The 14,137-nt window shown below is 47.6% G+C and overlaps 1 protein-coding gene across 1 annotated transcript; it reads left to right on the top strand.

Moving 5' to 3' along the window:
- Positions 1-5,083: 5,083 nt before the first annotated feature.
- On the top strand, positions 5,084-13,901 carry TACR2 (tachykinin receptor 2; the record flags this gene model as incomplete). The annotated part of the gene is made up of 5 exons (XM_084210871.1): positions 5,084-5,490; positions 8,780-8,974; positions 11,796-11,952; positions 12,547-12,743; positions 13,706-13,901. 5 exons carry the CDS (start codon positions 5,084-5,086, stop codon positions 13,899-13,901), a joined length of 1,152 nt encoding a protein of 383 aa, XP_084066997.1.
- Positions 13,902-14,137: the final 236 nt, after the last annotated feature.

Here is a 14,137-nt window from a genome sequence, read left to right as displayed (position 1 = left end):
TTCTCTTCTCTTCTCTTCTCTTCTCTTCTCTTCTCTTCTCTTCTCTTCTCTTCTCTTCTCTTCTCTTCTCTTCTCTCTTTCAATTCCCCCAGCGCACACACACCTGCCCGCCCGCTCGGGGTGAGCCCCGCAGGAGCAGCGGGTCCGGCTGTTCCCGCAGGGATCCCCAGAGCTCTGCCACCGCCATTCAAACATCCGGGACAAAAATACCGCCGTGGGAAGGTTGTTGGTGGAGCATCCCAAAACCGCCACACGAGGAAGCGTTCCGGGGCATGTCCCTCTCTCTGTGTCCCCCGGGCCATTGCACACGCAGGGAGGGTCCCGTCCTGCCCCTAACAGCAGCCCCGGGCTGTGCCCGCACCGAGCTCCATCCCCGTCCCGCCGCTGGACCCCGGCCTGCCATGGCCATCCGAGATGAAATCAGCCTTTCCGAGCCCGCCGTGCTGCGCTCCTGTCCCACAAAGGGCTGTTTTCCCCCCGGGGAAAAAAAGTCTCATTCAAAGTGACAAATTGTCACAGAGTCTGTTGTCTGGCCCTGGCCCGGAGCAGAGGCAGATGGCATTGAAAATCAGTGTCTGCTGTCAGAGGAGATGAAGTGGGGCAGCATTTATCCTGAAGTTACCCAGCAAAGAGGCTGGGGAACCTCTGAGCTGCCTGTGAGAACTGTGTAAACATTCAGGCACACATCATTTCTTTAGGTCACACAATGCACCAAAGTATCGTTTCTAAAGGCTAAAAAATATCCCTGGATAATTCTGTTTTAAAAGTACTATTGCTATCCTCTGCCTGCTGCTACATTCTGCTTCTGGAAAACAACCCAGGCCCGGGCACTCCCAGCAACAGAGCAGCTCTTCACCTGCAATGCTTCTGACAGAGCAGCCATCCTCTAAAATATCAACAGCCTCAATTTTCAGGAAGATTTGCAAACATCCCTGACACTTCACAATGGCATGCAGGCTGGAAATCCCATCTCATGTAGCTGCTGGGAATTAGTGTCTGTCACATGGTCTCCACGTCTCAGGGGTGTCATTCACGTCCAAGCATGTTCTTGTCACTTAGGCATCTTCCTTGTTGGACTATTTAACTAAATCAATTGACTCTTTTAATGCCTTACCTCGTCTTTTGTGCTGATTCCTGCACATAAAATTCCTGCTGGATGGGGAAGCTGAGTAAAGGAGGGTCCATTTTCCTGTTGTTTTCCCTCAGAGCTGAGTCAATGTATCAAAACAGGTTCCTGTTTTGAAACTGCACAACCATAATTGGGCAATCCCTTCCTTTTCCTGAATCCCACACTTGGCTTTTCACAAATATTCAAGTGAATAGTATATGTGTTATGTTAGAAAGTTATGCTGTATTAATTCTCTTAGGTAGTGTGTCAAATATAGTTTTAGGTTATAACATAATGTTAAAATAGAAACTATGCTATGGAAGGTACTTTTTTTAAAGAGGAGACTCCCACCTAGATGGCAGCCACAGGAAAAAGAGAATTTATTGCTCCATTATCAGGAGAAATGAACTTCTTCCCACCTCACTCAGCCCTGAGATGCTGTCAGGACTCAGAGGAAGAAGCTGACACTGCCCAGCCAGAATCCTGTGTGTGAATGGAATTGATGCATCATGGATGAGCTGTATCAATGTGCAACAGGCTGCTGCTTTTAAGGGTTAATCCTCTGTTAACCTGGGGCCTTTTTTGGGCTCATTTTGCCCAGAAAGAGGCACCTGGACTGTCTGTAACTCTTTGTTTTTATTGTCTCATATTGTCCTAATTCAAATTGTCCAAATTATTTTTACTCTAATTTTATTGCTATTTTTATAACAATTTTATTACCATTAAACTTTTAAATTTTAAAAAAACAAGTGATTGGCATTTTTCACAATATTAAGGATCAGTAACTTTCACGTTTCCTCACTCATGGCCAGGGGTATTCCTGAAGACACCAGGAGCCATGGTCTGCAGAGCATTTACCCCAGGAGCTCTGCAGGAAGAAGTGAACAGCTAGCCCTGCACCAAACCATGTCAGAAAGACCCAAAACTTTTCAGCACTTCCAGAGGCATTTTTGCTGCTCCCTTCCAGCCCAGCTCTGGCTGAGGGAGCTGCACTTTTCCCCACCCAAGGGGGATGCTCATGGTCCTCACGTCCTGCTCTCAGACCTGCTCCCTGGACAAAGGTTCTTCCTCCAAAAGCAGAGTCCAACTTGCAGCACAATTAAAGCCTCTACTGCCTGTATTACCTTGTATTATATTTCCAAAGCACAAAACCCCCCTCAATCACCCTTCCTGACCTTGCAGACCCACAGCTTTTGTTTGCATCTCTCACCCTTTGCTCAGACCTGGGACTGGTGACTCAGCACTGTAAAGTTTGGCCTTGACAATCCTGCCCATAATAAAAAACAACAGTGAAACCAGCCAAACCCAAACCCTTTGCTCTCAGGTAGTCCCTTTCTCTGGTGTAACGCCAAAATTCCAGGTTTTACCCACTGCCCCAGGCAAATGTGACTTCCCTGAGGAATTTGGAGCCAGCCTGTGTCAAAAATTGCTCCAAGTTTTCGAGTCAAAAGGCTGATAGCACCCACTAAATGGCTGGCCAGGCTCCAGGATGATAACCTTGTCAATGCACAACCAGCACAGGAATAAAAGGAGTGGGTGTGGATGCAGGAAGGCAAATCCCTCCCGACTCCTGCGATGAAATGTTGACCAAAGGGTGGCTGCTCCTCGATTATCACCCGAGTAACAGATCAGGGATGGGGGCAGAAGGTTCACAAGAAGGCTCCCAAGAAACCTGAGCACCTTGAGTGTCTTCAAAGTCAGCCAAGAGAGGTCACAGCTCCCCCACTGAAGGGTCAATGAGTGCAGCCCTTTTTCTGAGCATTTGCTTCCATTCTGCTTTGCTCCTATTCTCCTTCAAATTTGCAGGGATTTCAGACAGCATATTGAATATAAATAAATAAATAAATAAAAACCACTATTAGCTGTTGAACTGGTATTGCAAGTCATGAGCAGCCCTCCTGAACTGTGGTCCCTGAGCTGCTTAATGAGGTGTAAGACTCTGAAGAAGCACCTGGAAGAGCTCTGCAATGCACTCTGGCAGATGAGTACAAGTGTGCATTTCCAGTTTGTGGGTAGGGAAGGGAGAGGGATTACCTGCAGGGAAGAGGAGGAGGCATAACATGCAGGACTAGAGGTATTGATTTCTTTAAAAGTGTGAGAACGCCCATCACTTGTTTTTTAAAATTTTAAAAGTTGAATGATAATAAAATGGTTATAAAAATAGTAATATAATTAGAGTGATAATAATTTGGACAATTTGGATTAGGACAATATGAGACAACAAAAACAAAGAGTTACAGACAGTCCAGGTGCCTCTTTCTGGGTGAAATAAGCCCAAAAAAGGCCCCAGGTTAACAGAGGATTAACCCTTAAAAGCAGCAGCCTGTTGCACATTGATACAGCTCATCCATGATGCATCAATTCCATTCACACACAGGATTCTGGCTGGGCAGTGTCAGCTTCTTCCTCTGAGTCCTGACTGAGTCTTCAGGGCTGAGCGAGGCAGGAAGAACCCGATAATGGAGCAATAAATTCTCTTTCTCTGCCAGATTTGGGTGTCTTGTGGCTGCTATCTCAGTGTGAATCCTTTCTTTAAAAAAGTATCTTACACAGCACAGTTTCTATTTTAACATTATGTTATAACCTAAAACTGTATTTAACACACCACTTAAGAAAATGAATACAGCATCACTTTCTAACATACAATATTCATGTGAATATTTGCGAAAAGCCAATCCTAAAATAGATATTTTTCACAGAAAGCAATATTGTAACAGAGAAAATCTGCTTGAAAGAGTTGGTTAGGTGATGGGTTAACTCAAGAAATTAATGAAGCAAGGAAAGATTCCAGGCTGAGCTGGTGCAAAGGATCCTGAGCTGATAAGCCCTGCCCTGTTACAGGAGAGCCTGACACAAGCTGCAGGAGCTGGAAAACTACTGCCATCCCAGCCACTACAGGCACTCTGAATCCTGCTCTGAAAAGGCAGCTTTTCATACCTGAAGCCCTTTCAGCTCCCAGGCTTGAGTCAGTGCCAAGTACTCTTGGAAATCTCAGCCTCAGGGATTTCTGTTTTGCCTTAAGCAGGAGCGCTGTGCTCCGAGCAGAGTCGGGGCTTCCTCTTTCCTCCAAGAACCCGAAATTTCTGCCTGCCTGGGATCACCAGGTCCCTACAGCACACACTGGGAAAGGGGATGCAGCCATCCAAAAGGAAGGATCTTGCTGAATCCCATCAAATGTAGCTTCCCTCTTGCTGTGAGAGCTCACGGGAAGTCGGGCAGGGTGCTGGAAAGTTGAGGATTTCAGGACTGGTAAGCCTGTAAAATCCTGACAGAGCAGCATGGCCATGGCAGAGGTTATTCAAAACTGAGTGCAGCCAGGGGGGAAGCTTCACATACCACTTTGGCACATTTAATTTGATGTCAAATGGATTGTTTAGTTTTTCCCTGCGGGAGACTCCACCTCCTCTCAAAGTCCCCTTAAAACCTGTTGAGATTTTTATCCCAGTGCAACTCCTCCTCGTGCCTCATAGTCACACAGGGAAAGAGCAGCAAACATCCCCAGTCCCACTGCAGGGGATTCAGATACCTGATGCTTTGGAAATCTGCTGCCCTGACAAAGAATTTCTGCTTGGAATGAGGTGGATTTTAGCTTCCATTTATCTTCTCTTGCCCCTAAAAGTAATCTAAAGGAAGACGCCACTTGCCGCTGGCCTGGAAAACATCTCCCTTTCCTCTTCTTTTCTTCTTTTTTTAGAGGAAAAAGAAACTTGAAGAAGAGAGCTGTCCTTCAGATTTTTGCTCTTCAAGCATAGGTTAAAATGCCAGGGAAGAAGGAGGAGGCCCTTGGCGTCACCTCCTCCTGGAACTGCATTGCATCACTCGGAAAACAGGAGGAGAGGACATGAGACAGCTCATCCCCCTGTCCTTTTAACAGCACTTGGTTAAATGCGTGGAAATTCACACACCAGCACCCACTGCAAGGAAATGAGCAGGTGCCAGAAGGTTTTCTCTTCCCCTCACAAGAAGTGAAAAGCCATGGGCTTCGCGTTTGCCGCTTTCAACGCCAGCAACGTTTCACAGGCTGGCTCCCTGGAGGATGGCAGCAACTGGACAGCAGCAACCCAGTTCAGCCAGCCAGGCTGGAGGATCGCTCTGTGGGCCATCACCTACTCCTTCATCGTCGTCACATCCATCCTTGGCAACGCCACCATCATCTGGATTATTCTGGCTCACAGGAGAATGAGGACGGCGACCAATTACTTCATCGTTAACTTGGCCCTTTCGGACCTGCTGATGTCCGCCTTCAACACCATCTTCAATTTTATCTACGCCAGCCACAACGTCTGGTACTTTGGGGAGGAATTCTGCAGGTTTCAGAACTGGTTCCCCATCACTGCAGTGTTTGTGAGCATTTACTCCATGACAGCCGTGGCTGCAGAGAGGTAAGGGGCGAATGGAGAAGGTGAGGTCCCAAAAGATCCCCTGTAAGTCATGAAAAAAAAATCATTGCAATAGTTTGGCCCCCACTCTGTCAGGTGCCTTCTCAGCAAAGTGGAAGGAGTGTGGGGTTTGATGCTAATTAGGGCACCATCCTCTGGTTTTTTTGTTGTTCCCACATTATTGATCATAAAATGCTTCCCAATCTCTCCTGTGTCATTGTTGGGTTTTTTTAAACCATGAGACGCATACATCCTGAAAAAAGAGAATATGCTGCAGGCTGCTGAAACTATCTGTGAGTCCAGCAAACCAGCAGAAATAATGGGAATTCGATTAGAAATGGCAGCGTCTGCTCCCCTGGTTCATTAGAATGACTTATTCTGAGAGGGAGGGAAGTAATTACAGTGGTTCTGTTTGACTTCTGGGGCAATTTGGTATTTTCATAAAATTCACTTCCAACTGCCAAGTCACTTTTACTTAAGCTCTAATTTCTGCAGTCTGACTGTGTTTACAGCTCATTGCTAAATAGCATGAAGCTGTTTTTCCTTTTTACTAGAAAGTGGCCAACAGCCTGTGGGAGTTTCCTCCCTCCAAGGCAAGAAGCAGAGGAGGTTATTTCCCTTTAGGCTCTCTGCCCTCCTTCCATCCCTACTTCCCCTCTCCCTGCTGCAGCCTCTAGGGAAAAGACTTCCCTGGGGCAGCCTGACCCGGCAAAATACCATTATTCCTTTATCAAAGGAGTGAAACACCGGCACTCCTTTATCAAAGGAGTGAAATAAAGGCACTCCTCTATCAAAGAAGTGAAATAAAGGCACTCCTTTATCAAAGCCCTGCTGTTGACTTTGCCCTTTCCTTCGGGTTTCCCGTTTCCACGGGGGCAGCAGGGATCCAGCCTCCCTCAGGAGCTCCCCAAAAATTGCAGCTTGGACCAGCCTGGCACAGCCAGGCTCAGGAAGAAATCACAGAGCAATCACTCTGGATAAACAGGCTGGGAGAGGGAAAAGGGCTTTCCTCTCTGTAATGCCTGCTGAAACCCCTGCAGGAGCTGGGGACAGGGCACAGTGCAGGACGTATTTGTCAGGCTGCAGCTGTCCAGATGGAAGCAAATCCCTATTTAGAATCAATGGCAGCTCGGTTTTAGACTCAAATACTCTTTTGCTGCTCCTGGCTGTTGTTAGCTGCTATTTTATACGTGTTGTCTGACAAAGAATACTTTTAAAAAGCTGTTTCAACCTGTTGGCTCGCCTTCCTACTCTTGTTCCTTAGGGATTTTTTGGTGAAAGCACCTATATAGCCAAGATCTCTTTAGTCACATGGCACAGATCAGAAAGAGAACTTGGCACCCTGCTGCAAACCATATTTAGCTATTCTTTGGTCGGCCTTAAAATAGATCCTGGAAACTCGACGCTTCCATTTATTGTTAAGAGAACTTGTTTCCACTCCAGCCCCAGTGTTTAACTTCTATAAAAACAACATCTTCTCAAGTGGTTTATTTTAAGGAAGGAGGCTGAAGTGATGGCTCTAAGTCACTTTTGTCTGGGATGGAAAAGCCCCTGGTGATATTGCTCACTGCTGGGTCTAGGATCACTCCATTTCCCCATTCCCAGAGCAGCTGTTCCCGCTGCAGTGCTCCAGGCAGAAATGCAGCCTTATTGATCAGCTCCAGTTTCACACTCTGCTTAGCAAAGCCTCCTATGGCCTGCTTGGAAAGTGCACCAGAGGGTCCAAAATTCAGCTTGTTTTGCCTACATGGATGAGGAGCAGAGGAAGATTGTGGTCCCAGCATCCTGGGATGTCACAGGGGCATCGAGAGGGGCCACAACAAGCACGAGCAGCAGCGGGGCAAAGGCTGTGCTGCCACACAGCAAGAGGGATCAGGAGATCTCAGCAGGTTTGATAAATCTCCCAGCTTGCAGGAGCTCACCTAAAATCCCAGCTTGCCTTGGGGGTGCAGCCCTGGCAGGGTGGGAAAGCCTGTCCCCAGCCCTGTGACACCTCTGATGGCTGCAGTGACAGCAGAGCGGCTGGCATCGTTTCTTCCCAGGCTCTGCCATTCACCCAGGGCCACAGATCATCATCTCAGGCTCTCCCATGGGAGAGAATAACACTCAGGAGAACACCCAGCAGTGGATTGCTCCCTGAGCACTGTGTGACACTGCCCCTGGCAAGCTGAAGAAAAGCAAGGTGACATGAAAATTTTATAGCTAAATAAGGCCCTGGGCTGCTCACTGTGCTGCCTCTCCTGGGCAGAGCTCCCTACCAACAGCCTGGCCAAGAGACAGCCCAATTTGTCAGATTATTTTTTCTCTGAAAACCAGGAGGCAATGGGCATTTTCCACTCTGCTTTGCCTTTGTTACAGCCACGACAAAGAACGGGGACGGCATGACGAGAAATGCATAATTGATTGTGTACTTGTTACACCACAGGGAACTTAAAACCAGAGGGCTCCTGAGTAATCCAATAGTCAGATGTGCCTGAGGGCTCTCAGCAGGTGTGGGGGAAAGGGGCAGCCCTGCCCTGCTCTGCAAGCACAAGTGCCTGGGCAGCACGAGTTTTCCACTCAGCTCAAAATCAGTGGGGAAAAAAAATCTGGGTAAAGAGCCCAGCCTGCTCTTCTGTTAATATGAAGCATCAGAGATGGACTTAATTAGGAAGGGAAAGCATGCTTGGCTGGGCTATTTTTTGGTAAGGCACTTGCAAAAATAACTTAAATAAAAGTGAGAATGTTTTTTAGGAGGGCTTGGAGTGACAGGATGGAGGAATGGCTTCACACTGGTGGAGTGAAGGGTTAGATGGGATATTGGGAAGAAATTCTTCCCCTGTGAGGGAGGTGAGGTCCTGGAACAGGGTGCCCAGAGGAGATGTGGCTGCCCCATCCCTGGAAGTATTCAAGGGCAGGTTGGACAGGGCTTGGAGCAGCCTGGGGTGGTGGAAGGTGTCCTAGGGGGGTGGAACTAGGTCATCTTTAGGGTGCCTTCCAATTCAAACCATTCTGGGATCCTGTGTGTAATTCCATAAGGGGAATGCTTGCAAAGCCTGTCTGCAGAAGACATAAAGGAGGGCTTCCTCCTCACACAGAAGCATCCATCCTGCCCTAAGACTTGCAATCATTCTCTCCAGAAAGGATTTAGTTCCTTATCATTTACAGCCTGGAACCTGTCAAAATGTCTATATTAACAAAGCCCACTCACTCCTGCCGGGCTTTCACACTTGCTGCACTGTTTGTACAGACTGCCAATCCCAGTGTAAAAGCAGTGTACACTTTAAAAGCACTACACCTGTTATTTTTGCAGGTATGTGGCCATCATTCACCCCTTCAAGCCCAGGCTGTCTGCTGGAAGCACCAGAGTCATCATTGGGATCATCTGGCTGGTGGCATTCGGGCTTGCCTTCCCTCAGTGCTTCTATGCTGAGATCACCATGGACAATGGCACCGTGAAATGCATCGTGGTCTGGCCTGATGATGTCGGATCCAAGCACCAGCTGGCGTAAGAGACACCGTGAAACTCCCAATTCAGCCTAAAGTTAACTGGGAAAATCGTTTCAGCTCCAGACTGCTGGCTCTGGAGAGGGCTGGGAGAGAGAGAGCAGCAGAATGAGGGGCTGGGGCAGCCCATCTAAACTGGTGGAAAAAGCTGCCAGGTGATGCTGGTTCAGGGTAATCCTGAACCTGCCACCCTCCCCTGCTTTGAAAACTGCTTATAATGCCAGAAACCCTACATACAGGGCTTGGGGAATTTGAGAGAAACCAGTGCAAAAAGTCTCTAAACAATCAGTAAATCCTGGTTTCAAAGGTTCTGGGTATTCTTCCTCTGTCAGGCAGGAGGAAACTGGCTATCTTTAATGCTGAGAAGCCATGTAATTAGTTAAAAATTATGCTGCTCTTTGTGGGGTAAAAGGAAAATAAAACCTGAGAGCAGCACGTTTCAAACATCCCAAGGTTTTATAGACATATTTATCAGGGCACACATCTGCACTCCTGAAGGTTCCTGAGCCTCACAGAGATTTCCTCCTGCCTGAAAGCAAGATTGTTCAAGCAGATGAAACCAGCCATACCCTGCATTCAGGGGATCTGCTGGGATTACTCATCAGCCAAGGCACACCATGCACCTTTGAGAAATTTACCAAGCAAAACTTATTTATACAAAGCAGCAACGGAAGAACCGAGGAAAAGGAACAAATCCATTAACAAAGCGCAAAACAATTTTTCAAACCAAAACCCACTGTGAAGGCTCCATGCACCTGGGACATTTCCCCAGCTCAGTCTTCATCTCTGGCAGGCAGCTGGGCACCTCCTCAACTTAGCTATTACCAAACTAATTCATTTTCACACCAATATATGCCAAGTTCCACCACCTTTGGGTCATTTTGGCCAAGCTGCAGCATGTTCAGTGGTTGCCAGCTGAGCAAAGACAAAAATCAAGCTCAAACCTCTCATGCTGGGTGATGCTCCTCTTCCTGGGGACTCCTTTTTGGTATTTTTTGGGGAACAGTGTGCCAGGCTGCTGTGGATTGAGGAGGAGGGAGAATAGATAACCACAAATACGTGAGTCACAGGTGACTATGCCATTCAGATGAGGTTTATCTCTCCCACATCCATGGCATGGGAAGGATTCAGATGAGTTCCCCAGCATGCTGTGGGCTGGAAAGGCTGGTCCTGAACGAGGCAAATAGCAGGGCAGGTCCCTTCTGGGATCTCCAGCTGATCTCCTGACCACAGTCCATCACCCACCAGCCCTCTCTCCCTGCACAGCCTCAGATCTGCAGGTTTTGGTTTCTCTCTTAGAAAGGAAGAGGGAAACACTGCTCCCCAGAAATCAGACTGAGTGATGGTTTGTTGGGACAGATACCTGCAGTGCAGACCATGGAGAAAAAGCCATGTGCAGCCATTCATACTAGTCCAACTAACAAGGAAAAGAAATACTAAGAAACCAAAAGAAATTGAGAGCTGGGGTTCCTGCGTTGACTCTGTGTCCTCTGAATCCTTTGCAGTTGAATAAACCCATCTTTCAAATTTTCTAGAATTCAGAACATAGGAAAATCATTTTCTGAAGGAAAGATGTGTATGATTATGACAGAAAGGAGTAAAAAAAAATTTAAAAAACCCTAAACAATGCACTACTGACTGCCAGTGCCTGGAAAATATTGGCTATAAAGGATATAGAAGTTTAACCAGAGTAAAGAACCTTAATCACAGAGGATTTTTCTTCTGGTGACAGGTTAACTTTGCAGCAAAGTAGTAAAGCTATAAGATTAAAAGTTTCTTTTTTACATGTGCTCAAACTCAGACTTCCATCCTCCCTTGCTGCACTCCACACCCAGCATTAGACCTTCAAAAGAGGAACTGCTCTGAGCACAGCAGGAAAAAGTAGAAAATGGGCAGGGATGAACTGCCACATCTCACAAATGTAATATTTTTCTTTATGCAGCCAGCCCAAGCAACAAACACCACTGCAGACCCCAACACCCATTCCAACAGCAAAGCACTCATGTGAGGAGTAACCCCAGACTCAAAAGACCCTTTGCACCCCCCCAGCCTTTTGGGGTCACTGCCAGCAGCGTGTGCTGGAGCCCTCCTGCCTAATCCCGCTTTTCACTCTGTTTATGTTAATTTGGCAGCTGCTGTCAGGGGCTGAGCAGGTTGTTCCCTTCCCATAAATGGTGCTTGTTAAAATGATCAGCCCCCAGCTCGAGGCAACCAGCAGGAGTTTGTGGGGTGGCACAGCCAGCTGGAAAGGGCTGAGGTTAAGGTGCAGCTAAGGGGATGGGTGCCAGTGCTCTCAGCTGGAGCAGAGACTGAGTGCCCTGCTGGTGGGACATGAACTCTGTGTGCTCACAAAAATAAAACCAGCCAGCTACACAGATACCTTGGTGCACCCTGTAAAGGCAGTCCCTGGTCTGCCTTTGCTCCACTGCTGCATTTCATCAAGTTACTCTGTAGTTTCTGGGCTACTCCTTTCCCTCACCTGTGATTGAAGGGCTTGTGCTTTTACCACCATCTCTCTCTCTGTCTCTCCTGGCTGCAGGGGGATTGCAAAGCTCAGTGCAGGTGGTTCTGGAATAAAAAATTCAATGATGTTACTCTGTCTTGAAGGAGCAGGGAATCCAGCCCAAGGATCCCCCTCATCACACCACCAGAGAGAAGAGATTTTGCTGCTTACAGAAATCCCTGTAACAATAATTATGGGCAAGATTTCCTCTTTGTGGTTTCACTAATAGGAGCCAGCACACATATCCAAAAGACAATTTCTGAAAGAGCTGTCCAGGAGCCGTACTGACTGTGAAAAACCCCTTGTTCTTCTCTTTCAGGTACCACATCGCTGTGATTGTGTTGATTTATTTGCTGCCTTTAATGGTGATGTTTGTTGCATACAGCATTATAGGAGTTACTCTGTGGAGCAGCACAGCTGCAGGCAGCCACCTGAACAGAGTCAACCACCAGCACCAAGTCAATGCCAAAAAAAAGGTCAGAAGTGAAACTTAAGTATCATTACCCTCAGCATACCAGCCCTGCTGGCTCCAGTTCCAAAATGGAGCTGGTGTTCCATACAAAATCTTGTGGGATTGGGCTGCTTGAAAGGTTGACAGAATATTTTGGGTCCAGGGTAAAGGGGCCCAAAATGCCTGCAAGTTTGAAAGAAAAAAAGGTGATTGCATGCACCAGGCAGCCTTCAAGGAAGAAAGGCTCAGAGCAGCAGGCTGGCTGCCAGCAGCCCTTAGAGAGTGAAGAGAATCCACAGAGAATAAACCTCTGGGCAGAGGGGAGCAGCCTCAGTGTAAGAGCAGAGATCTCCTTTCCCTGCACATCTCAGTGCCTGGGAAAGGTTTGCTTTAACCCCCACCCTGTTCCCTCCCTGTCCCAGTTTCCATGGCCAGGGCACTCCCTCCCTGTGCCCAGTTTTCATCACCAGGGCTGGTTTCTTTGCCACAGCAGTCCAGGGCTACATTCCATACTCTGCACTTTGGGAGGGCCAACCAGGCTCAGAGTGGCACTTCCCACTGCCCCAGCAAGCCCAATCACCCAGAGCCCAGGAATAACCCCCTGGCTGTGTTTTCCTAGTTTGTGAAGACCATGGTGGTTGTGGTGATCATTTTTGCTGTCTGCTGGCTGCCCTATCACATCTACTTCATCCTGGGGAGCTTCAAGGAGGACATCTACCAGCAGAAGTACATTCAGCAGGTGTACCTGGCAGTCTTCCTCCTCGCCATGAGCTCCACAATGTACAACCCCATCATCTACTGCTGCCTGAACCAGAGGTGAGCTACTGTGAGCACGGAGAAAACTAAAATCTCAGCCTGAAAAAAGCATAAATCCCTGGAGGTGAGAACAGCTGTGACTTTCAACTGCAGTCCCTAGGCCAATGAGACAACTTAACTTAATTGGTGTCACCGGCAGGGAGCAGCTGGGGGAGCACATCCCCGGCGTGCCAAGAGATGTCCCTCTTGCTCTGCGCTGCAGAGCGCGGGGAGCTGCTCCGGCTGGGACAGGTCTGTGTGACAAATCCCGCATCCATCACCCCCCCAGCCCTCTTCGGGCTCGCTGTGAGCTTCAAAGGTGATGGATGGTGATCAGCACAGGGTCTGTGCAGCGTCACTGGGACTGCAGCAGGCAGTGTTGAACTCCAGAGCGATGCTGCAAGGCGCGCTCCCCTGAGCTGGCAAAAGAAGAGTTTTGCAGCCCATTCGCCCAACTTGCATTTAGCATGAAGCACACAAACACATCCTCCCCCTCCTCTCTCAGAAAGCAGACAGCTTCCTCATTTAATTATTTATAGGTTTTTTTTAAAAGCTCACAGTAGGGAAACACATGTATTTTCCTCAGCTGTTCTGTGTCTCACAAACGCAGTTACCAGCACGGTCAGCAGCATCCACTGAGCACATCAAACTCCCTGCCATTTCACTGATCTTACAGGTTTACTTAAAATACAGGGAAATCTGTGTCTCACAGTTACCAGCACCATCCACTGAGCATATCAAACTCCCTGCCATTTCACTGATCATGTATGTTTCCTTAAAATACAGGGAAATCTGATCAGAAGCTCCTAGTGCACCTGCCTCCATGCTTTCATGCATTTAGCTTTTCACCTCATTCCTTTGATTTCAGTAGAAATATTTATTTCCATAGCCATTCACAGGTAGAACCAAGTCACCAGTTTGTTCATTCTCTGCACAATTACAAAGATCATTTCACCATTTAATTGCTTTTCTCCCTTTGCCAGGTTTCGCTCTGGATTCAAGCTAGCCTTCCGCTGGTGTCCCTGCATAAAAGCAACTGAAAGAGACAAACTTAAACTTATGTCCCCATCTCTCTACCAGACAACCCACAGGAAGTCAAGAACAACAAGTTTCAACACAGAAACTCAGCTGAATGAGAAAGAGAAGACATCCTTTACCCTCACCAGATTAACACTTTGATTTCCTGCTCCTGGTTCTGGCTCTGTCCCATACACCATGCCAAGATCTGAAGGAGCCTGAAAAGCAAGTCTTTTTCTCTGGAACAGCTGTTTCCTACAGAACTTCTTTAGATGCCATCAGCACTGAAGGCAGAGTGTGTTGATAACACATAGCCATGTAGGTCCAAGCTGCAGATGTGAGTTCAGCCCTCCCTTACATCAACAACTGCAATACAGAACAGCCATCAGCCCCAAAAA

The sequence above is a fragment of the Fringilla coelebs genome (assembly GCF_963513975.1).
Source record: "Fringilla coelebs genome assembly, chromosome: 8".
In the NCBI taxonomy this organism is placed as follows: Eukaryota; Metazoa; Chordata; class Aves; order Passeriformes; family Fringillidae; genus Fringilla; species Fringilla coelebs.
Note: the sequence above shows the minus strand (reverse complement) of the source record. Positions and strands in the feature narration are given on the sequence as shown.